The sequence below is a fragment of the Hemiscyllium ocellatum genome, chromosome 4, assembly GCF_020745735.1.
Source record: "Hemiscyllium ocellatum isolate sHemOce1 chromosome 4, sHemOce1.pat.X.cur, whole genome shotgun sequence".
NCBI classification, from domain to species: domain Eukaryota; kingdom Metazoa; phylum Chordata; class Chondrichthyes; order Orectolobiformes; family Hemiscylliidae; genus Hemiscyllium; species Hemiscyllium ocellatum.
Window position 1 is genome coordinate 138,314,021 of NC_083404.1, and position 25,806 is coordinate 138,339,826.

A 25,806-nucleotide genomic window follows, 5' to 3' on the forward strand; every position below is an offset into this window, starting at 1 on the left:
ATAGTAAAGACAGTAAAAAGATTAACCTAAAAAAAAAGTGTGTCCATAAACCTTGTACCACAGCAAGCACTGGACAAAGTCACCTCTCGGCCTCTGATGTTGCCATTGCCAATGTAGCAACCAATGCCAGGTCATGTGCTTTCCCTTCCACCAGCCAATAGGGTCCTGCTCCACGTTCACCAGCCACTGCTACACTCCAGACCCCAATGCTGTCACCACCATGTGCTCTCCCCGGGAGGGAAGAGGGAAAAAGGAGGGAAGGGGAAAAGGGGGCAAGGAGCCTGGATGAGCCTGGACATTGCTGCTGCCATCTTGATTTGAATATTGGTAGAATATTTGGGAGCTTGGTTTAATGCTCCATCTGAAAGGCAGCACCTCCGACAGTACAGCATTCCCTCAGTTGCTGGGAATATTAGCCCAGAATACTTTCTCAACTTCCTGAAGCAGTGGATGAACTCTCAACCTTCTGACCCAGAGCACGATGAACTGAACCACAAGCTGCCTTGTGCAGAACTCATATTACAAAAAAAGCAACTTATAAAGCTTGGTCTTCTTTTTTGAGTCCATGTTGCTTATAATGCAAGTATTACCACATTATGTTTGCTTTCATTTTTATGATTTTTAAACTTTATGCAAAACCAATAAATCTCTCAAATATTTAACAAAGATCCACTTTACTGTAGGGGCATCTGAAAATAAAGTTTTATACAAAATAAGTTGAAATAATCAACGTAAACTACATTTCTTTAACTATAGTTATGTACATCACAATAAAAATAATTTTACTGCCTGTAGGAATATGTACAAATAAAGGAACCTGATACCAGTAATAATGCACATGTGTCAAAACATCCTCTTTTATATAACTCAGGCTTGCATCTCATTTTACTATTTACTGAGCCACCGCCTGGTTTTAATTGGTTCAGAGGTTCTCCAGAAATTCCAAGACAGCAAGTGACATTATAAAGGAACATCATTCGCTTTTCTCTATCTCCTCCAACTTCCAAAACGTTGAAGGCAACTACAAACCATCGGAAACATGAAAACTATTTCACATTTCATGTCATTGCCCACCTTTACATAATGAAAAATAAAAATCACATTCTATATATTACTCAAAATGGCATCAAAATTATACTTCTATTGCAGAATATCCCCAAGGAACGGAGCTGCTTAATATACACACATTAAAAAAAACTTTTATCTATCCTTAATGGGAAAAAAAAACACTAAACATCGCACTGGATGTGTTAAAGTGGCTGAATAATGTTGCGAACATCATGTTGCCACTGTGCTTTAACATGATGGCTGCATTAATCTTTCCTACATCTCATTTGCTCAGATTTAACAATGGGAGTGGGAGGAGCAGTGAGAGAAACCCAACAAGGAACAGACCAGAAGACCATGCCTGAATCTACATCATGCAGGAACAAGGCAAGTCTCTGCACACAGAAAGATGGGGCACTGACAGTACAGACGCAAGCTGAGAAGCTCCAAGTTGCTCTGGCCTTCACACGCTCATCTCGACGCTACGCCTGACAGCCCTGCTCACTGAGGCTTCGTTGACACTCTCAAACAAATCGAGCAGGTTAGAAGCTCATCCTCGGATCGCACACAGCAACAGCACTGCATCTGCCGAAGCAACTCTGCTGAGTTTCCTCATTTGATTTCCCAAGAGGGCAGCTGCAAATAAAGATCCCAGGAGTGGAACTGACCCCATAAGGCAGGGTTCCTTGGTGGCCTCCCAGCTGACGGAGGGAGCTAGCCAAGAAACTTTGGATCCTGCTCACTGAAGTGTGGCAACTAACATATGGGGAGGGGTGATGGTTAGAAGAGAATTACAAGGATATCTTTAGATGTTGGGAAGAGTTCTGATACCCCGTCCCTTGCCTACATACATACCTTGCTGAGCAGGTGCATGTATCAGTATATGATTAATACGAGTATATTGAAGGTGGTTATATTTAGTAAGGGCAAAAGTAAATAATACAATTGATCAAGCACACTCTTTTGTAGTGGAGGGGAAAAAAAACCATGCCCAGAGTGGAAGACCTGAAATAATAGATTTGGGAGTATAGTTATTCACAGAATGATTGTTGAATGTCAAGCAAAGTCACCTCCAATTTGTCTCCATTTGTTATATTCCTAGCATAAAGGATAAACAGAATGTCAGACACTGGTGGATGATAGACAGCAAATGCCAATGAAACCCCAACTCCCTGCATTTCTTCTGAGACAGACAGAACTGTTACCCCTGATAAGTAACAGAATGGCTTGCTACAGTTCAACGACTTTTCAAGTGTGCCCAACTCTGGCTCTGTGGGCAAGTGCAATAGTCTGGTTTCACAGTCAGTAAATAAATGGCTGGCAAACATTGGTTTTGGTCACACTGATCAGTCTACGTGCTGTACGGGGCTTCAGGGGGACAACTGCTTCAGACAGCGATCCCTTTAGCCCACGTTATTTAAGAGGTAGCATCTTCAACACTTCCACATTCTGCTCTAGGTGCTAAAAGCTACACCTTTTGCACTAAAAACCTCAACGAGAGCTAGAATCCACAAAGCTGCTGAGAAAAATCTTAAACAATTACATTTCGAAAGTACCTTCTTCCAGTTTAGGCATTTCTGTGACTATATAATCACCATGGGATTTACAAAAAAAAGGGCAATATCAGAAATTCAGAATGCAATACTAAAACATTGGGAATGACTATCAACAATGGGCCTCAGTTCAACTGCTACGTGCAAGCTGAATTACTGAGGTTGAATTTCAGCAATGACTTTATGAGTTATTTAAGGTTTGTTAAAGCTAACAGTTAAGCAGTTAGTGCAGTGAGATGAGCTGCATCGCTTTCTCATCTATTAATCTGCCCATGCCTGCGTGTAACTCCATGCTCCTCTGGAAGTCCAGACTTGGCTGGTAAGCAGGCAGAGTAGTGAATGAAATCCTGACGAAGGCATGTTAAGTAAGGTGAACCAGCTGGAAAATGGGGGATATTATCTTGTATTGCAGTCAGTGCTTAGAAATTAAGGGCACTAGACCACTCAGGAATGGTTAAATTGGTCACAAAATTATTGCTTTGAAGTAGTTTAAAAAGACAACGAAAAATAACTGGTTCAAGTCTGATAAGCAAGACCATGCCTGTGACGTAGGCATGATTAAAACTCGGTGATGAAAAGGTGCACCATCTAAGTACTGAGGTGGAACAGGAGATTCACCCGTTCTACAGAATAGGCAGCTCCAAGATCCCAGAGGAAAGCAGGAGACGATTTACCCTGACAGAGCAACATGTCCCAAAACAAAAACACAGATAAAGCACAGCTGAGGGGAAGGCAACATTGCAAGCTCTTTAGCAACACGGTGTACCACAGTTATCAGTAGGAAAGTTCAATTCAGTAGGGAACAATTGCAATCAATCATACTATAAATAATATATATCTGCTCCATCCCAGTTCTCTCAATCTTTCAACAGGAGGGAACTAAATTTCACAAGTGACGCCAGAAAATTCTACATAATCCACATCTTGCCTGTTCAAGAATTCAGTTTCATCCATGAAACCAAATTAAAGTTATACCCGTCAGTGTTTTTTAAAAATGAAATGTCATGAGAGTAAACAAGGGCTACCCAAGATTCAGAGTCACAGTTTCTAGAAGCAACATGTAGGAATCGTTCAGCAGAACTGTGTGCAACCAACATAAATCCAACATGCACATTTTCTTCACTTGAGATAGGCTCGGTACAGAAGCAGTGAGTGTTTCCTTGCTTGGTCCTGCTCCAAGCACAGGATGAGATCCCTGAGATTGACTCGTGTTACCCTCTGCCGTAGGTAGGGTCGGGCTGGTGTCGCTCGAAGACCACCAGGCGCATTCCCACTGCCGCCCAAGCCCTGCAAGAAGGAGAAAGCATATGGTTAACTGTGCTGAGGAGTAGGAGGCTGAACAGATACATTAAATGCAATCTTAGGCTGCAGCTGAAGTTGAACATTAACATTCTAGACCAGATCCAGAGTGCATCTCAGACCAAAGGACGTGAAGTACCCCTTTACTGTGCAAAGCATCTTACATAAAATGAGTTTTTGGACAGTTCTCAATCCAGCTCCACTGGATGTTGACAATCATTAAAACTCTAAGAAATTGCTAGAGTTTATAATAAACGACTGTTAGTCTAATTTCAGTTGACACCAATGCCAGCATGGACCTTTCAGAGGGTACAGTAGATAGATGAGATTAGATAGATTAGATTAGATTCCCTACAGTGTGGAAACGGGCCCTTCGGCCTAACAAGTCCACACTGACCCTCCCAAGAGAAATCCATTCAGACCCACTTCCCTCTGACTAATGCACCTAACACTATGGGCAATGTAGCATGGCCAACTCAACTAACCTGCACATCTTTGGACTGTGGGAGGAAACCAGAGCACCTTGAGGAAACCGGGGACATGGGGAGAACGTGAAAACTCCATACAGATAGTCGCCCAAGACTGGAATCGAACCCGGGTCCCTGGAGCTGGGGCTGCAGTGCTAACCTCTGAGCCACCGTACCACCCCTGATCACATTTGTTAGACTGAGATTGACTGAAGTAATCATCCAAGGAATGTCTTTGGATGTTACTTACATTGATTTTGAGAAGGGATTTGACAATCCCCACACCTATCAATGAGTCTGATCGCTGTTGACAATTGCTTGCGTTGAGGATTTCTCCTGGCAGAAGACTGGGTTTAGGGAGCTGTCAGTGTTGGCTGTACATTTGCCGAGGGTCTTTGATTGGTATGGTGTCCTCACTGTGGGGAGCCGGGAAGCTATTAGCTGTAGGCCAGTAAAGGAGGCGGCAGAGTGCTGGCTCCAGTGGCTACCCTCTTACTATCTCTCTCAGCCGCAGCTCTTGCTGACACCATTTTAGTGGTGATTAGGCGATAGTTTTCCACATGTTGTTTTGATGGTCTCAGAGCCTTTATGAAGATCTGCTCTGTCTTTAACATCTTTCCATTGAATGTCTCCTTGCTATATCTTTTGAGTACAGCACCTCATCACCCGATTCAAGTCTGACCAATCTGATGATGTGTCCGCCCCATCTCGGCTGACGTGGGATTATTATACTCTCCGTACCTGGTGTACGTGCATCTTAGCTGATTTCATGCTTTGTCTTTTGCCCTCCCATTTGATACACAAATTCTTTCTAAAATAGTGTTGATGTTATTCTAGGAGTTTGATATAGACTCAAAGAGTTGGTACTGTAGGGGAGCATGGGAGAATGACAGCCTTAATAGTCTTTGAGTTTAGTGTCAAGTTCTTAAAAAGAGAGCCCCGAAAAAGAGAATTTACTGAATGAGGGAACACTTTTATGGATGATGTCCAATCCAGTCAAGTGTTATTTCAATTAACATTTAACAACTTTAATAGTAGAGTCTGTGCAATGAATCAAGGCTAGCCGAGTGCACTATGACTCTAGTCTCACTAGTCCACACAACATCAAACAGAAATACCTTTTTCCCCCAGGTAACAGGATGGCCAATTAATTACCATAGTTGTACCATATTTTAAACAAGATCAAATCAAGTTTCTTAGCATGCACAATTACTGGCTTACTAACGAACCCAGACATATTGAATGAAGCTGCAATAACTGACAATAGACATTGTCAGTAATATAAGAGAAGCTACACCCTAAAAATAAAATCAAACATCCAATGTGAAAACGAACGAGTGGGATAGCGATCGATGACAAATTTCAGAGTGGGATTTACATTAAGAACATGCACATGCTGGACTGGTATCTATGCACAAGTTAACAATTCATAATAATGTTTATTCAAAAGACTGTGTCTACCAACTGGTGTGCGTACTTATGGCCAGCTTTGGACTGAATGGAGCTTCTCTGGTAACAAGGCAGGTGGTTTTCGGTGACAACAGAACATACACAGTTGCTAACCAAAAGAAAACAGATGGAATGGTCCATTTGCAACCACAAGAACAACTCCCAGGACCTCTCGGGCAGGTTTTCTTATTGTGGCAGTGTGAGGGGAGGGCTCATGAGACTCACTGGAGATCTTTGTATATCCCATCCTTTCAAGACCAAGGCTGGCTGGTGTTTACAATGTTTGGGGTGGGGGGGGTGGGGGTGGTGGTTTGCCTCAGCTAAAAGCACACAGATGAGAAGGAGGTCAGTGTTTGAGCTGGGGAGTCACATGGCTAAGTGGAACATTGTCAAAAGAAAACTCTGCTCTGCACAATTGTCAGTGAAGGGTTGAAAAGAAGGTCAACAAAGCAGGATGGAGCAAATGGCCCAAGGCAATGTTATAAATGAAACGCAATCACTGGGGATCCTCCTGTAACCCAGCAGCGCTGTCCTTTAACAACTCACAATCATCGGCCAAACAGCATAATACTGACAACACAGTGCTTTCACTTCAACCCAGCCATTAACTCCAGTAACAATTTCTCAAAAATTAACCTGGAGTGAAGAGAAAGCGATGAATGCCAATCCTATCCAACTCAGTGACATTTTCTTTCAAGGAAATCCTTTTTTTTAAAAAAACGAGGAAGTATGTCAATCTCATTAAACATTGTTCCATCATTAGCCATTCTTAATGACAGATCCTTTCAGCACATCTTACACTGGAGGGAGAGAGGCAGCAAAAACTAAACCAAAGTGGATTGAAGCCATTCAAGGCTTCAGACTGTGAAGCTTATTAAAAACTTACAGTTCAACCCACAAAGAATTTCATTAACAGGTTCAGCTCAATTGTGCAGCAATAAAGGTTTCAATTCACTCATGTACAAAGAACTGCAAATTAAGGATTCTCTTTATCAATTCACAAACTACAAGGTTGAATGAATTAAATCAAATGGTGGCTTCCCCCTCCAACCATTAGCACAGTAATGCTTGCAAGGCCTATTTAGGAGGATTAACAACAAAGAAATGCCAGCCATGTTCCATCAGTTTTTGCAGTCAAACAAAACACAGACACACACTGTCACAATCTGAAGCACCCTGAAGACTGGACTCTCAGAATGCTGCCGATTACATTTGATGATCCTCCTTTTAAGAACTGTATTGCTACCATACATTAGTGCATCACACATCTCCTCAGGTAAAAAAATAGCATCTCCTAGAAAAGAAAGGGCAGACCTTCACGTACATAGTGTATTTTTGCAACCACTGGACCTCCCAAACCACATCACAGCCAATGAGGTACTTTTTCAAGTATAGTCCCTGCTGTAATGTAGAAAACATAGCTCAAGATGAGCCCACAAACTGCAAACTGATCATGGGCTGATAGCTAGCACTGGGTGCTGTGGACCACATATTGGCCACAACACCAATGAAAACGCCCCATTCCTCAAAGTCAGTGCCACGGAATCCTTTAGCACCCACCAGAGGGCCCCTTGGGTTAACCTCTTATCCAACAATTACTGTCCCTCTTGTTACCACACTGGAGAGTCAGGTTTTGGTTTTAATTGCAACACTCAAACCACTGGGGCGGACCTGAAGCAACAAAGCTCAGGTTCAAAAACAAGTACTCAAATTGTCGAGTTAAGTACCAGCGTTAAGGATGTACCAGTACAGCTTGCTTGGAACTCACTGCCTGAATGTGTGGTTGACTCAGGAACTCTAACATTTAAGCAGTATCGAGATATTCACTTACATTGCCATAGTCCCCAGGATGATACGTCAAAAGCTTGACAATGGGATTAGTATAGTCAGATCCTTTCTAATGCACTGATGCGCTAAGCTGATAGTCTCCAATGTTTAAAGTGTAGGAGACACTTGCTGAGCAGTATAGAGGCCCAGAGCATGTCTTCAGTACTTTTGTTGTCAGCTTTTGCCGTGTCCAGTGCCTCAGCCATTCCTTCATACGATGTGGAGTGAATTGAATTGGCAGAAGACTGGTATCTGAAATACTGGGAATTTCTGGAGGAGGTTGGGTTGGATTATATACTTAAGTACTTTTAGCCCATAGCTGGTGCAAAGACTTCAACCTCATCTTTTGCACTGATGCACTGTGTGTGGCAGCACTGCAGAGCTTACATCTGGTCCATTATTTGTGTAATTGCTTAGCTCTGTCCATCACTTGCTGCTTATAACAATGGTGCCAAGTAGACCAGAGTTATAGCTTCATCAAGTTGACCCCTCATTTTTAGCCTCATTTCAATTACTCGTAAACTGAGTGGCATGCTCAATCATTTCAGAGGGGAGGTCAAAGAGTCAACCGTACTGCTGTGGGTCTTTATGGAAGGAAATCTGCCGTCCTTACCTCGTCTGGCCTATGAATGACTCCAGACCCACAGCGAATGTGGTTGACTCTTAATTACCTGCAAGTCCATTAATTCAGGGGCAATTAGGGATGAACGGCCCCTGAAAGAATAAAACAAAGTCGTGAATAATACGAAAATATGTAACTTGAATTGAAAAAATATCCCAAGTTATTCCTTCATTTGGTGAAAACTAATTTATGCAAAGATGCTAGTGACCTGCCTGGAGTTAAAGTTCACTTGAATCTATCTGACTTCATGGAAGTACAGTTCACTAAGCCTTCTAAACAGCAACTCATCTGTTCTGTGTGGTCAAGGTATCACTGGCAAAGTGAGTCATAGAGATAGAGATGTACAGCACGGAAACAGACCCTTCGGTCCAACCTGTCCATGCCGACCAGATATCCCAACCCAATCTAGTCCCACCTGCCAGCATCCACCTCATATCCCTCCAAACTCTTCCTATTCATATACCCATCCAAATGTCTCTTAAATGTTGCAATTGTACCAGCCTCCACCACATCCTCTGGCAGCTCATTTCAGACACTTACCACCCTCTGGCCCCTTAGGTCCCTTTTATATCTTTCCCCTCTCACCCTAAACCTATGCCCTCTAGTTCTGGACTTTCTGACCCAAGCAAAAAGAAAGACTTTGTCTATTTATCCTATCCATGTCCCTCATAATTTTGTAAACCTCTATATGGTCACCCCTCAGCCTCGGATGATCCAGGGAAAACAGCCCCAGCCTGTTCATCCTCTCCCTATAGCTCAAATCCTCCAACCCTGGCAACATCCTTTCACTATCATTGCAGACCACTTGACACAATGCTTTTAAAAGTGGCAGAGCCATTTAACACAGGATGGTTTCTACCTTTCGCTGGTTTATCTGCTCTTCTAATTTTGCAACTGTCAGACTGCAAAAGGGCGGCACGGTGACACGGTGGTTAGCACTGCTGCCTCGTGCCAGAGACCCGGGTTCAATTCCAGCCTCGGGCGACTGTCTGTGTGGAGTTTGCACATTCTCCTCGTGTCTGCGTGGGTTTCCTCCGGGTGCTCCGGTTTCCTCCCACAGTCCAAAGATGTGCAGGTCAGGTGAATTGGCCATGCTAAATTGCCCGTAGTGTGATGGGCAGGGGTAGATGTAGAGGAATGGGGCTGGGTGGGTTGCGCTTCGGAGGGTCGGTGTGGACTTGTTGGACCGAAGGGCCTGTTTCCACACTAAGTAATCTAATCTAATCTAAAAGGAATTGCTAAATGAATACAAATTAAAATTTCAAAGAGACTCCTGGAGTCTGAGATCCTGCAAGCAAAATTCAATGTTTATTTAAATTGATGTGCAACTGTAACCACTTCAAATGTGTGCACAGCAAAAGTGTACACATCAATAATTAACACTAAAATAACAGCAATTCCTACAACTTCTTTCCAAGAAATCAAATACATTCCTTTTGTAAACAAACATAATACTGTGTTTCTGGATACACCATTTTAAAACTGTGATGCCATAAATTTATTTCATCCCCATCTTTTCCACTTCAGCTTAAGATGGTGATTTGAAGTAGTGTGTAATTCAAGATCATTGACATCCCACACATATTACCCAAGGAGGGTTTATTTTCCTGTTCTTTGCGAATGCTGGTTGTCTTTCTGCTCACTCATACTCAACAGCAATCACTGAGTGGCTAGGAAAAGCATGCATCCAAGATTGTTTCCACTCCTTTCCAGCCAAGACAACACTAACACTGGAATTGGCACTTCATCCAGTCCCTGGTCTGTAGCTAACGAGCATCTCATGTCCATGCAACAAACTCTCAGTGCATTTGGCCACTTCATCTTTAGAGAAGTGGGCAGGAGGTGGCACAGAAAAGGAAGAGGGTTTCTTATGTTTTGACTATTCTTCCCCCACAACACACTGCCTAAAATGATTAACTGTTCTCTTAGTTATACAATCACCAAACCCCCTAACAGTCTGTCCACAGAAGACAGTCATCTTTGCAGAGAGCGTTGGCGGTCTGTTTGATTGTAAACAAGGAAAAGCTTTCACTGTTGAAAAACACAGAAGAATGTTTTCCCCCTGAACATGGAAGCGAGCATCCACCACACCTCATCTGCGAGAAACCAGTGTTGCAGAACTTTTGTTCAGCATCATTCAGCAACCCTGAAACCCTTCAGGAGATGTATTTCCAAGCTTCAAGTCCCGTACGGAGTTGTAAATAGCCTAATACTTGTTTTTCATTACAGTTCTCATTCAACATTAAAGCCAGGACTAAGGTCATTTGATGCAAATGAAAAGGAGCTTGCATCTATATTATCGCCACAACACTGACACATTTTTCCCACTTCTGATGGCCTTTGTCAGGATGGGTCACCTTCTTGACTTCAACTGAGTAACTTCAGAACTTTGTTGCTTCAAGTCATACCTAGTGGTTTGAGTTACAAGAAAAAAACCTGACTCTCCAGCATGGTAACAAGGGGACTTTAATTGGTGGATAAGAGATTAAGAGCTGAAAATGTGTTGCTGGTTAAAGCACAGCAGGTCAGGCAGCATCCAAGGAACAAGAAATTCGACGTTTCGGGCATAAGCCCTTCATCAGGATAAGAGATTAACCCAAGGGCACCTCTGGTGGATGCTTAAGGACTCCGTGGCACTGTCTGGGGAAGTTAAGAGCCAACTAAATTGTCTGAGGTGACAGGTAGGCCAGTCTGGATAAGGGCTGAAAATGTGTTGCTGGAAAAGTGCAGCAGATCAGGCAGCATCCAAGGAGCAGGAGAATCAACGTTTCGGGCATGAGCCCTTCTTCAGGAATGAGTCAGGATAAGGACATATTACCTTAATCAGTGACATTAGGCAACCAGATTTTACTTTTAAATTCTATGGTCTACTAGTTAACACAAAAATACTTTCTCTTCCAGACATATTTTTAATTAACTGGTGAATTTCATTTCAATTAGAGTTCTGGGTTCTGACTGTGTCCAAATCACCAGTCCAAGCATTTGGCTTGTGTCCAATAATATACCAATGCTGCTACTGTGCCCACAATGATTTGGTATTAACTAAGACTGAATCAACAATACTTCACCAGCCAATATTAATATGTGCACTGAGTTATAAAACTCGAAAGTTTCCATTTACACTAAAAGAAAAATCATGATAGCTCACAATTGATGGTCATTTGCTATATATCAATCTTGATGCATTTTGTCGAAGTTTTTTATTTTGTAATCATCAGACAATTTGCAGGAAATAATAATGTAAAGGGAATATAAAATTTATACTATGAGAGAAGTTTGCTGATTGTTTGGAAAGTGCATTTCAGAAAGAACACTTTTTAACATTTTGGATTGTGGCTTAAAGTAGGAAAATGATTCTGCTATAAACCAAGGACTAAGGAATGCGTTGCCACACTCTTAAAAACAAGCTACTGGAACTCATTGTGAGTTGGGTTTATAATGTTGCTTTGTTCAAACACTGGGGGAAGATGTCAAAGATGTCACAGCACTGCAAGCGTGTGCAGAGCAACCTTCGCCCAGACACTGACTGCTTTGTGGAACCAGGTCCAGCTGTAGAGGCCAAGAATCATTGGCATGACAATTCCCCCCTCAGACTGGGCCCTGGCCAGGTGAACAGATAGTTTCGAGAATAATGCAGAGAAAGAAGCCGCTAGACCAGAACTTTGAAAAGGTCTCTCTCTGCAATAAAGTAACCAAAACTTGAAATATAGCTGGATAGCTATTTTCTCCCATCATTTACTGTAAACTGTTAAATCTAGTGAAAGACTGAACAATGCGTGCGCTAATTCCTCGGTCTGCAGTAAGGAACTGAATACACTTGGGAAGAATAAGCAGCTTGGAGATCAGAGGACTTGGGAAGCAAAAGGGACACTTCACTGAATTCTGCAGACTGGTGCTATTGAATTGTTTCAAAAAAATATTATTCAGGTTTATCTGCATCCATATGTGTGTAGGGTTTAACCATGGTTTAGAGTCTCATGTAGTAGAATTATATTGTAAATAAGTTAGCTCATTGATGTTTTGTAGGTATGACTCGGTGACATAATCAGGGAAGAGTCTCAAGTGAAGCGCTGGTGGTATGGCCCACCTCTCTATTTATAGGTCTTGGTTTCTTAAGCTGGGTAATGTCATTTCCGGTTTTCTTTTTCCCCAAGAGTAGGTAGGTAGTATCTAGATCAATGTGTTTATTGATGGAGTTCTGGTTAGATTCTGGCTACCTCCCCTTGGGGGAAAAAAGAACGAGGAATGACATTACCCACCTTAAGAAACCAAGACCTATAAATAGAGGTGGGACATACCACCAGCACTTCAGTGGAGATGTTGCCTAGTCATGATGACAAAACGTCTGAAAACAAACCTTCTAGCTCAGCGAGCTAACTCACATACTTATCAACAACCTGAGCTGCAAATCTTCTCAAAAAACGCTAGTAGAATTATATGTTGATAACTCAGTTTTGTTTGCTTGTGGTTGGAATTGATTTCTTTGCAATAAATGACAATTTCTCAGTAAGTAACCTAAGTTAATCAGAAAGCACACCATGGACTGAGTGATTTGATTAATCATGTGCGTTTTTGAGAGTAGTGGGGCTCAGGCATCTGTAGATTACACTTTCCAATCAAATCAGTGCTCGCCTCTCACATGGAATAGATGTTGGGTTTCCCCTCATGTTAGTATTCTTGTGAATCACTAAGTGCAAGACCAAAAGCTTTGACAACATGTCCCTTTTGAATAATACACAGTTCAGTTCTGGCTCCCCTCTGCTAAACAAATATCTTATACATGTTCTTGGTGTTTGTCCCATGCTTCAAGAATTAAGCATCATAAGGATGAGTCAAACGCCCACTTCAAAAATTACAGGTCAATTTTCTGCTCGAGTAACAAGCATCCTTAATTTGGACAAAATTCTTATTCATCTAATAAGACAAGGTTATTACAGTTGATAACTATAGCAGAATTCAATCTCATGATGAAGTTTGTATCTAAATAACAACAGAAGGCCCAAAGATAACATGAACATGCAGGAGGTGGTCATTTGGCCTGAGCCGCCTTCATCACCTGGCAAAATAATGGCTAAGCAGACTGCAACTGCAAATCCACATTCCCACCAACCCCGAGTAGCTGTTGTGGTTCTGCTCGCCGAGCTGGGAGTTTTTGTTGCAAACTTTTCATCCCCTTTCTAGGTGACATCCTCAGTGCTTGGGAGCCCCCTGTGAAGCGCTTCTGTCATGTTTCCTTCGGCATTTATAGTGGCTTGTCTCTGCCGCTTCCAGTTGTCAGTTGCTGTCCGCTGCAGTGGCCTGTATATTGGGTCCAGGTCGATGTGTTTGTTGATAGAATCAGTGGATGAGTGCCATGCCTCTAGGAATTCCCTGGCTGTTCTCTGTTTGGCTTGGCTATAATAGTAGTGTTGTCCCAGTCGAATTCATGTTGTTTGTCGTCTATGTGTGTGGCTACTAAGGATAGCTGGTCGTGTCGTTTCGTGGCTAGTTGGTGGTCGTGGACGCGGGTTGTTAGCTGTCTTCCTGTTTGTCCTATGTAGTGTTTTGTGCAGTCCTTGCATGGGATTTTGTACACTACGTTGGTTTTGCTCATGCTGGGTATCAGGTCCTTTGTCCTGATGAGTTGTTGTCCGAGAGTGGCTGTTGGTTTGTGTGCTGTATTTGTCCTAGTGGTCGCAGCAGTCTGGCTGTCAGTTCAGAAATGTTCCTGATGTATGGGAGTGTGGCTAGTCCTTTGGGTTGCGGCATGTCCTCGTTCCGTTGTCTTTCCCTTCGGCATCTGTTGATGAAATTGCGTGGGTATCTGTTTTTGGCGAATACCTTGTATAGGTGTTCTTCTTCCTCTTTTTGCAGTTCTGGTGTACTGCAGTGTGTTGTGGCCCTTTTGAATAGTGTCCTGATGCAACTTCGTTTGTGTGTGTTGGGGTGGTTACTTTCATAGTTCAGGACTTGGTCTGTGTGTGTGGCTTTTCTGTATACCTTCGTCTGAATTCTCTGTTCGGCGTTCTCTGTACCATCACGTCTAGGAATGGGAGCTGGTTGTCCTTTTCTTCCTCTCTCGTGAATCGGATTCCTGTGAGTGTGCCGTTGATGATCCGGTGTGTGTTCTCTATTTCTGTGTTTTTAATGATTACAAAGGTGTCGTCCACATATCTGACCCAGAGTTTGGGTTGTATTTGCGGTAAGACTGTTTGTTCTAACCTTTGAGTAAAAAGTGAGGTCTGCAGATGCTGGAGATCAGAGCTGAAAATGTGTTGCTGGTTAAAGCACAGCAGGTCAGGCAGCATCTAAGGAACAGGAAATTCGACGTTTCGGGCACAAGCCCTTTATCAGGACGAAGGGCTTCATCCTGATGAAGGGCTTGTGCCCAAAACGTCAAATTTCCTGTTCCTTGGATGCTGCCTGACCTGCTGCGCTTTAACCAGCAACACATTTTCAGCCTTGTTCTAACCTTTGCATTACTGCGTCTGCTATGAGTCCAGAGATCGGTGAACCCATGGGTGTTCCGTTGATTTGTTCATATATCTGGTTGTTGAATGTGAAGTGTGTTGTGAGGCACAGGTCCAGTAGTTTAAGCATGCCGTCTTTGTTGATAGGTTCCCCGTCCTGTTGTCTGTTCTGTATGTCCAGCAGGTTGGATATTGTTTCTCTGGCTAGGGTTTTGTTGATCGAGGTGATCAGTGCCGTTACATCGAATGAGACCATGGTTTCTTCCTTGTCTATGTGTATATTTCTGATGATGTCCAAGAATTCTTGTGTTGACTGTATAGAGTGTCTGGATCCGCTGATCAGGTTTCTGTTGTAGCTTTTTAGCCAGTTTGTGTGATGGTGTCTTTGGTAGTGATACTATGGGTCTGAGTGGGATGTCTGGTTTGCGTACTTTAGGTAGTCCATAGAATCTGGGGGTGTTGTTGCTTTCAGGTTTCATTCTTTGTAGGTCAGACCTGGTTATCTGTCTGTTTTTTTGTACATTTCTGAGTGTGTTGTTTATCCTATTGGTGAGCTGTGGGGTGGGGTCAGACTCCCTCTTTTGGTAGGTGTTGGTATCTGCAAGCAGTTGTTGTGCCTTTTGGATATAGTCTGCTTTGTCCAGTATGACCGTCATTCTGCCTTTGTCTGCTGGTAGTATGATTATGTTCTTATCGTTTCTTAATAATTTTAGTGCTTCCCTCTCCTTGGTGTTGAGGTTATGTGTTTGTCTTTTCCTTATTATCATAGGTACGATACTTTGTCTCACTGTTTGTTGTCTCTCTTCTGTCAATCCATTGTTCCTGAGTGTGCATTCTAGTGCTGCTAGGAAGTCTGCTGTCTTGGCGTCCCTGTGGTTGTAGTTGAGTCCCTTGGACAGTATTGTTCTTTCCGTGTCTGTGAGCTGTCTGTGGGAGAGGTTTTTAATCCAGGTGTGTGTTGTGGTGTCCTCTTCGTTGTGTGTTAGTTTGGCCATTTAGCCGATACCCAGCATGAGCAAAACCAACGTAGTGTACAAAATCCCATGCAAGGACTGCACAAAACACTACATAGGACAAACAGGAAGACAGCTAACAACCCGCGTCCACGAACACCAACTAGCCACGAAACGACACGACCAGCTATCCTTAGTAGCCACACACACAGATAACAAACAACATGAATTCGACTGGGACAACACTACTATTATAGCGCAAGCCAAACAGAACAGCCAGGGAATTCCTAGAGGCATGGCACTCATCCACTGATTCTATCAACAAACACATCGACCTGGACCCAATGTACCGGCCACTGCAGCGGACAGCAACTGACAACCGGAAGCGGCAGAGACAAGCCACTAAAGGAAACATGACAGAAGCGCTTCACGGGGGCTCCCAAGCACTGAGGATGTCACCTAGAAAGGGGACGAAAAGTTTGCAACACAAATTCTCAGCTCGGCGAACAGAACCACAACAATGAGCACCCGAGCTACAAATCTTCTCCCAAGCTTTGAACCCCTAGTAGCCTTTACCCCTTTGCTTACCAAGAACCTATTCAACCGTGCCTTAGCAATGTTGGAAAATTCTATCAATCACTCCACGGCAGAAGAATAGCTGCTCATTTTGCTTTAATCAAAAACAAATGTCTTTGTCTATTCAGGACAAATGGGAACAGGAGTTTGCAAATGTGATGTCAAAGAAAGGAAGAAAATAAATATGACAAGGCATAATTTAGCAAAAACACAAATGAAGGATGTATTTGAATGTGTGTAGTATGTGCAACAGAACTGATGTCTCAGTCTGATTCAGTTGGCTCATTTCCCATACTGACTGAACTATGAAGGACTTTTCTCAACTTCACTCCTCACCTGAGGCATGAGCACCTTCAGGTTAAACCATCACCAGTCGCCTCTCTCTCGCTTGCTCTCTCACAAGAGTAACTTTATTGGTGGACCTTTTTACGAATTAATTCATGGGATGAGGCCATCGCTGGCTAGGACAGCATTTATTGCCCATCTGAGAGGGCAGTTAAGAGTCACCCATATTGCTGTGTTTAATTCACATGTTGCCCAGATGAGGTAAGGATGGCAATTTCCATCCCTAAAGGATATATGCGAACCAAATGAGTTTCTCGAATAATTGGCAATCATTTCACGGTCATCATTAAATGGACTATAGTGACATTACCTTGAATTTGGATTTGAGCTGTCAATTCATGATCCTATAATCAAGCATATATAGTATTTCAGAAGAACAGCAAATTTGGAAAAGCTAGAGGGGTAATTCTGTTAATTAATGATGTCATTAGTACAACAAAAAAAAATCACAGTGCAAATATGTTTTACAGGTTGATCTTTAGAAGGGAGATAGGGAATAGTAAAAAGATAAAGGATTCTGGGTAATCCAAGATGGAGGACAGGAAAATTTTCTGGCTGTAACAGCTGCTCTTTTGAGGTATTTTAGGTGTTGGAGGTGATTTCCTCGAATTCCAGGAGCAACAATTACTATTCTACATGTTTTGGAACTTTGGAAAAAAAAGTCAAAACGACAGCAGTTTTAAAAAGGGAGAAGAACAGCCAAAGGAAGCACATAGTGAGGACAGTGCAGGAGAGAGGGCGGGAGGGAGAAACTGACACCACAGTGAAACCATTTGCTGTTTGAATTCATGCATCGCTGGACAGTGGAGTGCGTCTGGGAAAATCAATAAACAGCGAAATTCACAACTGATCTTGGAGGAATTGTTTGGACAAAGTCACAGCACAGAAACAGATAAGACAGGAGCAGTGTTTTGTAGAGGGATAAGACGGTGTTATTTTCTGGGTCTGTAGATTGTGAAGGAGCAAAAATGGCCTTTAGTAGAATGATATGCACCTCGTCAGATGTGACAGTTTAAGGAGAATTTATGGGTTACTGTGGATTATATCTGCAATAAATGCTGTTGGTTGTGAATCTTATCAGATCAAATGGATCGGTTAGAGAAACAGTCAGAAGCAATGAGGAATTTGCAACAGCAACAGTATGTGATGGATTGCCATTATAGGAAGGGGAAAAATTGCTGAAACAGTCACATAGATGGGTTAACTCCAGGAAAGGTAAGAGAGGTAGGTAGTTAGTGCAGGAGTCTTCTGTGGCTATCCCCATTTCAAACAAGTATGCGGTTTTGGAAAATGTACGGGGTGATGGATTCTTAGGGGAATGTAGCACCAACAGCCAAGTTTCTGGTACTGAGACTGGTTCTAATGCAACGAGAGGTACGTTGGGTTACAAGAGATCAACAGTTTTAAGGGACTCTTTAGTCTGAGGTACAGACAGACATTTCTGTGGCCAGCAGCGAAAAATCAGAATGGTGTGTTGCTTCCCTGGTGCCAGAGTCAAGGATGTCTCAGAGAGGGTGCTGAATGTTCTCACGGGGGAGAGGGGCCAGCAAGACGTCATTGTCCACATTGGAATCAATGACATAGGAAGAGAAAAGCTAGAGATTTTGGAGAGAGATTACAGAGGGTTAGGCAGGAATTTAAAAAGGAGATCCTAGACAGTAGTAATATCTGGATTACTCCCGGTGCTACAAGCTCGTGAGGGCCAGAATAGAATAATAGAACAGATGAATGCATGGCTGAGGAGCTGGTATATGGGAGAGGGATTCACATTTTTGGATCATGGGATCTTTTTGGGGTAGAAGTGACCTATACAAGAAAGACGGATTGCACCTAAATCGGAAGGGAACTCATATACTGGCAGGGAAATTTGCTCGAGCTGCTCGGGAGGATTTAAACTAGTACGGTGGGGGTGGGACCCAGGGAGATAGTGAAGAAAGAGATAAATCTGAGATTGGTACAGTTGAGAACAGAAGCAAGTCAACCAGTCAGGGCAGGCAGGGACAAGCTAGGTCTAATACATTAAACTGCATTTATTTCAATGCAGGGGGCCTAAAAGGGAAGGCAGATTAACTCAGGGCATGGTTTGGAACATGGGACTGGGATATCATAGCAATTACAGAAACATGGCTCAGGGATGGGCAGGACTGGCAGCTTAATGTTCCAGGATACAAATGCTACAGGAAGGATAGAAAGGGAGGCAAGAGAGAAGGGGGAGTGGCATTTTTGATAAGGGATAGCATTACAGCTGTGCTGAGGGAGGATATTCCCGGAAATACATCCAGGGAAGTTATTTGGGTGGAACTGAGAAATAAGAAAGGGACGATCACCTTAATGGGATTGTATTAAAGACGCCCCAATAATCAGAGGGAAGTTGAGAAACAAACTTGTAAGGAGATCTCAGCTATCTGTAATAATATAGGGTGGTTTTGGTAGGGGATTTTAACTTTCCAAACATAGACTGGGACTGCCATAGTGTTAAGAGTTTAGATGGAGAGGAATTTGAAGTGCATACAAGAAAATTTTCTGATTCAGTATGTGGATGTACCTACTACAGAAGGTGCAAAACTTGACCTATTCCTGGGAAATAAGGCAGGGCAGGTGACTGAGGTGTCAATGGGGGAGCACTTTGGGGCCAGCGACCATAATTCTATTTGTTTTAAAATAGTGATGGAAAAGGATAGACCAGATCTAAAAAGTTCTAAATTAGAGAAAAGCCAATTTTAATGGTATTAGGCAAGAACTTTCAAAAATTGATCGAGGGCAAATGTTCACAGATAAAGGGACGGCTGGAAAATGGGAAGCCTTCAGAAATGAGATAATGAGAATCCGCAGAAAATATATTCTTGTTAGGATGAAAGGAAAGGCTGGTAGGTGTAGGGAATGCTGGATGACTAAAGAAATTGAGGGTTTGGTTAAGAAAAAGGAGGAAGCATATGTCAGGTATAGACAGGATAGATCGAGTGAAGCCTTAGAAGAGTATAAAGGAAATAGGAGTATACTTAAGAGGGAAATCAGGAGGACAAAAAAGGGGACATGAGATAGCTTTGGCAAATAGAATTAAGGAGAATCCAAAGGGTTTTTACAAATACATCAAGGAGAAAAGGATAACTAGGGAGAGAATAGGGCCCCTCAAAGATCAGCAAGGCATCCTTTGTGTGGAGCCGCAGAAAACGGGAGAGATACTAAATGAGTATTTTGCATCATTTGGGCATCACGGTGGCACAATGGTTAGCACTGCTGCCTCACAGCGCCAGAGACCTGGGTTCAATTCTCGCCTCAGGCAACTGTCTGTGTGGAGTTTGCACCTTCTCCCTGTGTCTGTGTGGGTTTCCTCCAGGTGCTCCGGTTTCCTCCTACAGTCCAAAAATGTGCAAGTTAGGTGAACTGGCCATGCTAAATTGCCCGTAGTGTAAGGTGAAGGGGTAAATGTAGGGGAATGGATCTGGGTGAGTTGCTCTTCGGAGGGTTGGTGTGGACTTGTTGGGCCAAAGGGCCTGTTTCCACACTAAGTAATCTAATCAGTATTTACTGTGGAAAAGTTTATGGAAGATATAGAATGTAGGGAAATAGATAGTGACACCTTGAAAAATGTCCATATTACAGGGGAGGAAGTGCTGAAGGAGGAACTTGAAACACAAAGGTGGATAAATCTCTAGGGCCTGATCAGGTGTACCCTAGAACTCTGCGGGAAGCTAGGGAAATGATTGCTGGACCTCTTACTGAGATATTTATATCATCGATAGTCACAGGTGAGGTGCCGGAAGACTGGAGGTTAGCTAACGTGGTGCCACTGTTTAAGGTGGTAAGGACAAGCCAGGGAACTATAGACCAGTGAGCTTGACATCGATGGAAGTTGTTGGAGGGAATCCTGAGGGGCAGGATGTACATGAATTTAAAAGGCAAGGATTGATTAGGGATCATCAACATGGCTTTGTATGTGGGAAATCATGTCTCACAAACTAGATTGCATTTTTTGAGGAAGTAACAAAGAGGACTGATGAGGGCTGAGTGGTAAATGTCATCTATATGGACTTCAGTAAGGCGTTTGACAAGGTTTCCCGATGGGAAACTAGTTAGCAAGTTTAGATCTCACAGAATACAGAGAGAACTAGCATATTTGGATACAGAACTGGCTCAAAAGGTAGAAGACAACGGGTGGTGGAGGGTTGTTTTTCAGATTGGGGGCTTGTGACCAGTGGAGTGCCGCAAGGATAAGTGCTGGGTCTTCTACTTTTTCTCATTTATCTCAATGATTTGGATGTGAGCATAAGAGGTATAGTTAGTACATTTGCACATGACACCAAAATTGGAGGTATAGTGGGCAGCGAAAAAGGTTTCCTCAGATTACAACACCAGATGGGCCAATGGGCTGAGGAGTGGCAGACGGAGTTTAATTCAGATAAATGCAAATCTTAGCAGGACTTATATACTTCATGGTAAGGCACTAGGGAGTGTTGCTGAACAAAGAGATCTTGGAGTGCAGGTTCATAGCTCCTTGAAAATGGAGTCGCAGATAGATAGGATAGTGAAGGTGGTGTTTGGTATTGAGTACACGAGTTAGGAGGTCATGTTGCGGCTGTACAGGACACTGTTGGAGTATTGCATACAATTCTGGTCTTCTTCCTATCGGAAGGATGTTGTGAAACTTGACAGGGTTCAGAAAAGATTTACAAGGATGTTGCCAGGGTTGGAGGATTTGAGCTATAGGGAGAGGCTGAATAGGCTGGGGCTGTTTTACCTGGAGCGTTGGAGGCGGAGGGGTGACCTTCTAGAGGTTTACAAAATCTTGAGGGGCATAGATAGGGTAAATTGACAAAGTCTTTTCCCTGGGGTCAGGGAGTCCAGAATTAGAGGGCATAGATTTAGGGTGAGGGGGGAAAGATATAAAAGAGCAAAAGATATAAAAGATATAAAGGGCAACTTTTTCATGCAGAGGGTGGTGTGTGTATGGAATGAACAGCCAGAGGAAGTGGTGGAGGCTGGTACAATGACAACATTTAAGAGACATTTGAACGAGTATATGAATAGGAAGGGCTTGGAGGGATATGGGCCGGGTGCTGGCAGGTGGGACTATATTGGGTTGGGATATCTGGTCAGCATGGACGGGTTGGACCGAAGGATCTGTTTCCTTGCTGTACATCTCCATGACTCTAAGTAGTCACTTTTCGGAGCAGTTTAAAGGTCCGTTAATAGTAACCACAGTGCAGGATGGGGCGTACAGGAAGAGAAACGTACAGCAAAAATCATACGTGATTTTAATCTGCAAATAGATCAGACAAATCAGATCGGCAAAGGTAGCCTGGAATGAATTCAGTACGTTTTAGGGTCTGTTGTATTTTAAAGTAACACAGACAGCAGGCCTGGTAATGTACAATGAAACAGAATTAAGTCATGACCTCAATGAAGGTGGTTCTGCACTGCAGCGTCTACAACGTGACAATCTCACATTCAATTTGCTGGAGAAGTGTGTTTTAAATGAGCATTTTAAACTGAAATGAAGGCCATTATGAAAGTATAAAGACGAGCTAGCTAAAATGGACTGGGAAATTAGCTGCAGAGATAGGTCAATAGAGATAGTGCGACATACATTTAAGGAGGTATTTCAGAACACTCAGCAGAGGTACATTCCAGTGAGAAAGACAGACTCTGGGGACAGGACACAGCATCCTTGGCTCACTAAGACATTCATGATGGGATCAAATTGAAAGGCAAATCATATAATTTTGGAACGGGTAACATTGAGAGACAGACAGAGAGAGAGAGAGAGACAGACAGACACAGAGAGAGAGAGACAGACAGACAGACAGAGAGAGAGACAGACAGAGAGAGAGAGAGAGAGACAGACAGACAGACGAGAGAGAGAATGAATGTCTTGGAATTAATGATGGAAAATAAGGAACTGGTACATGAATTGAACAGACATTTTGCATCAGTCTTCACTGCTGAGGATGCAAATAACATCACATAAATACAGAGCAACACAGAAAATGAGAAAGCAGGCCATTCAGTCCTTCAAGCCTGCTTTGTCACTCAATGACTGATCATCCAACTGAGCAACCTTGTTTCTGCTTTCTCACCATGCCCTTTGACCCCTTTAGCACCAAGAACTATATCTAATTCCTTCTTGAAAACAATGTTTGACCTCAACTGGTTCCTGTGGCACAGAATTCCACAGGCTCACCACTCTCTGGGTGAAGACATTTCTCATTTCGGTCCTAAGTGATCTGCTCAGTTTCCTTAGATGTGACCCCTGCAAAAGTCCTTCCCGCATTGTCAGTCTAGTCCGGTTGGCTATCCAGGACTTACATTTCAAATGAACCTCTCCAAATCCTGCGTTTCCTTATCAACATATCCTTCCATTTCTTTCTCCCTGATATGTTTCCCAGCTTCCTCGTGAATGTATCGAAGATAATCACCTCAAACACTATCTTGCAGAAAAGGCTATATTTTCACTACTTGCTGAATACACATGAATACGTGGTGAGATTTGAGTGACTGCCTTTGACATCATGACAACATTTGAATCAGAATGACGTAATCGAACCCTGGCAAACAGGAATAAAGTTTCTGCTGGCTGAGTTGTATCTAGTGAAAAGACAGTTGTGTTTACTAGTGTTTGCTGATGATTGAATAATGTTCAGCACTATTTGACTAACTCCTGAAAAGTTCACACTCAACATGACCTGGAGCAGAGTGGCACACAAATGCAGACAATAATCAACTCGATCAAGTACAACAGACACTGTTTCCATTTTTAGGAATTAGAATTAGAAATGGAAGTTGAATTGCTGTAACTGAAATAAGAGGAAAGTTTTGCAGCTTGAAAATTAGGTGTGGCACATTGTTGAGCTGTTCAATGAGATTCCTTTCTGAGGCAGTGAGAAGGAAAATTCAAGATGGAGTGGCACAATCTCTTCAGTAAAAAGTAAGGTCTGCAGATGCTGGAGATCAGAGATGAAAATGTGTTGCTGGTTAAAGCACAGCAGGTCAGGCAGCATCCAAGGAACAGGAAATTCGACGCTTCAGGCCAGAGCCCTTCATCAGGAGCCCTTCCTGATGAAGGGCTCTGGCCCGAAGCGTCGAATTTCCTATTCCTTGGATGCTGCCTGACCTGCTGTGCTTTAACCAGCAACACATTTTCAGCCACAATCTTTTCAGTCAAGGTTAAAAATCACAACACCGGGTTATAGTCCAACTAGTCACCTGATGGAAGAGCGGCACTCCGAAAGCCAGTGCTTCCAAGTAAACCTGTTGGACTATAACCTAATGTTGAGATTTTTAACTTTATCTACCCCAGTCCAACACCAGCACCTCCACATCATGATTTTCAGTCAAGGAAATTCTGACTGACACCCATCAGATTGTTTGAGCCTGTAGGGTGTTAAAAAGCAGCAAATTCTCAGAGCAGCAGAGAACGGGGAATAAAATTAAATGTCTGCAGACAGGAAGCATCAATATCTCCGCATTATCCTGTGTGGGACAACAAAACTAACAAAACCCAAGATTACTTGATCAACCATTCTAAGAATGGCCATCAGCCGACAGCCAACAGCATGCCAAAATCAATTTCCACTTGGAACTTCCCAAGCGGCAATGGGCGATTATTGCAGGTCTCGCAATCATTAACTAACAACAATGTTTTGTTTGCATTCTGGGTTTCCGGACACAAACTAAGGTTTCAGGCTTCCACTTATTTTAATGGGTCTACCTGAATGCAAACTCCAGAATGTGCATCTTCACTGTTATTAGCAGATACAAAGAAATCCCAAAGGCCTCTAAAAGGCCAATCAATTCTTGGGAGTTTTCTTCCTATGCCTAGATAAATGAGATAAATGAAAAAATAACAAAAAAAAAAGGGTCGAAGGCTGGGAAACACACCTAAAGATTATTTTAGGTGACAATCTTTTTGATAAATATGCCAACCTCGTGCAGCTTCTCGAAGCAGCAGACTCAATTCCTCGTGTTTTGAACTTGCGCCAGTGTTTTAGTCAAATGGGGAAGCCTTGGGACAAACACCCGTCTGTTATTCAGTATCAACTGAAAAGAATTTGAAGCACCAATCTGGCTAAACCAACAATAGTTATGAAAACTTATCCAGCTTCTCCATAGAAATAACTTGCGGTTTGCCTCAAATACCAAATGCTAGCTGCTTCTAAAGCAACACTTGGATACCAGTCATTTCAGCTCCAGGATCTCTCTGCAGGAGTTGCTCAGAGAAGAGATCAAGGCCCAGTAATCTTCAGTTGCTTGATTAATAACCTGCCTACCCTAAAAGTAGGAAGTGGGAATTTCCACTGATGCTTGTACTATGTTCAGCACCGTTCGCAACTCATCAGAAACGGACTAGTATTTGTGCCACACGTACCAGGCAATAATCATCTCAAACGGCAGACAATCCAATTACTGCTCCATGTCATTCAGGGGCATCACCAATACAAGTTCCTTAACATCCTAGAGCTTACCATGGACAAGAAACTGAACTGGACCAGCCATACATATACTGCAGCTGGAAGAGCAGGTCAGAGGCCAGGAATACTGCAGATAGTAACTCACCACCTGATTGTCCAAAGCCTGTCTAAAATCTACAAGGCGCAAGTCAGGAGTGTGATGGAATATTCTGCACCTTTTTGGATAGATGCAGCTTCAACACTCAAGCAGCTTGACACCATCCAGAACAAAGCAGCCCACTTAACTGGCACCACATTCACATCCAGTCCCTTCACCACTGATGCTCAGTCACAGCAGTGCATACCATCAACAAGATGCACTGCAGCAATTCACTAAGACTTTTTATACAGCACCTTCTGAACCCACAACAACCACACTCTATTAAAGGATAAAAGCAGCAACTTCATGGGAACACCATCATCAGCAAGCTCCCTTCCGAGTCACTCACCATCCTGACTTGGAAACATTTCACCGTTCCTTCAGTGTTGTTGTGTCAAATACCTGGAAAACACTTCCCAACAGCATAGTTGTCAACCTACAGCACATGGGTGGCAGTGGATCAAGGAGACAGCTCACCCCCCACCCTCTCAAGGGCAATCAATCAATCAGGGACAGGCAATAACTGCTGCCCCAGTCAGTGACACCCACATCCCACAAGCGGGCAAACAAGAAATTAAATCTGAGTTAATGAAGTTTCTCTCCTGAATTTACATAGCACCTTTGCAGGATGTACCAAAGGCTTTCATAAGGCAGCATTTTGAAACATAGTTA

General features: G+C 42.9%; 1 protein-coding gene across 3 annotated transcripts in view; it reads right to left on the bottom strand.

Annotated features, from left to right (window-relative positions):
• Positions 1-690: 690 nt before the first annotated feature.
• The window catches only part of LOC132815118 (transcription initiation factor TFIID subunit 4-like), a 137,437-nt gene continuing 112,321 nt past the window's right edge, over positions 691-25,806 (bottom strand). For all 3 annotated transcript variants that reach the window (XM_060823898.1, XM_060823896.1, XM_060823899.1), the window contains exon 15: positions 691-3,887. In XM_060823898.1, coding sequence (XP_060679881.1) covers positions 3,720-3,887 — 168 coding nt within the window. In that variant the 3' untranslated portion in view covers positions 691-3,719. The remainder of the gene's footprint in view (positions 3,888-25,806) is intronic.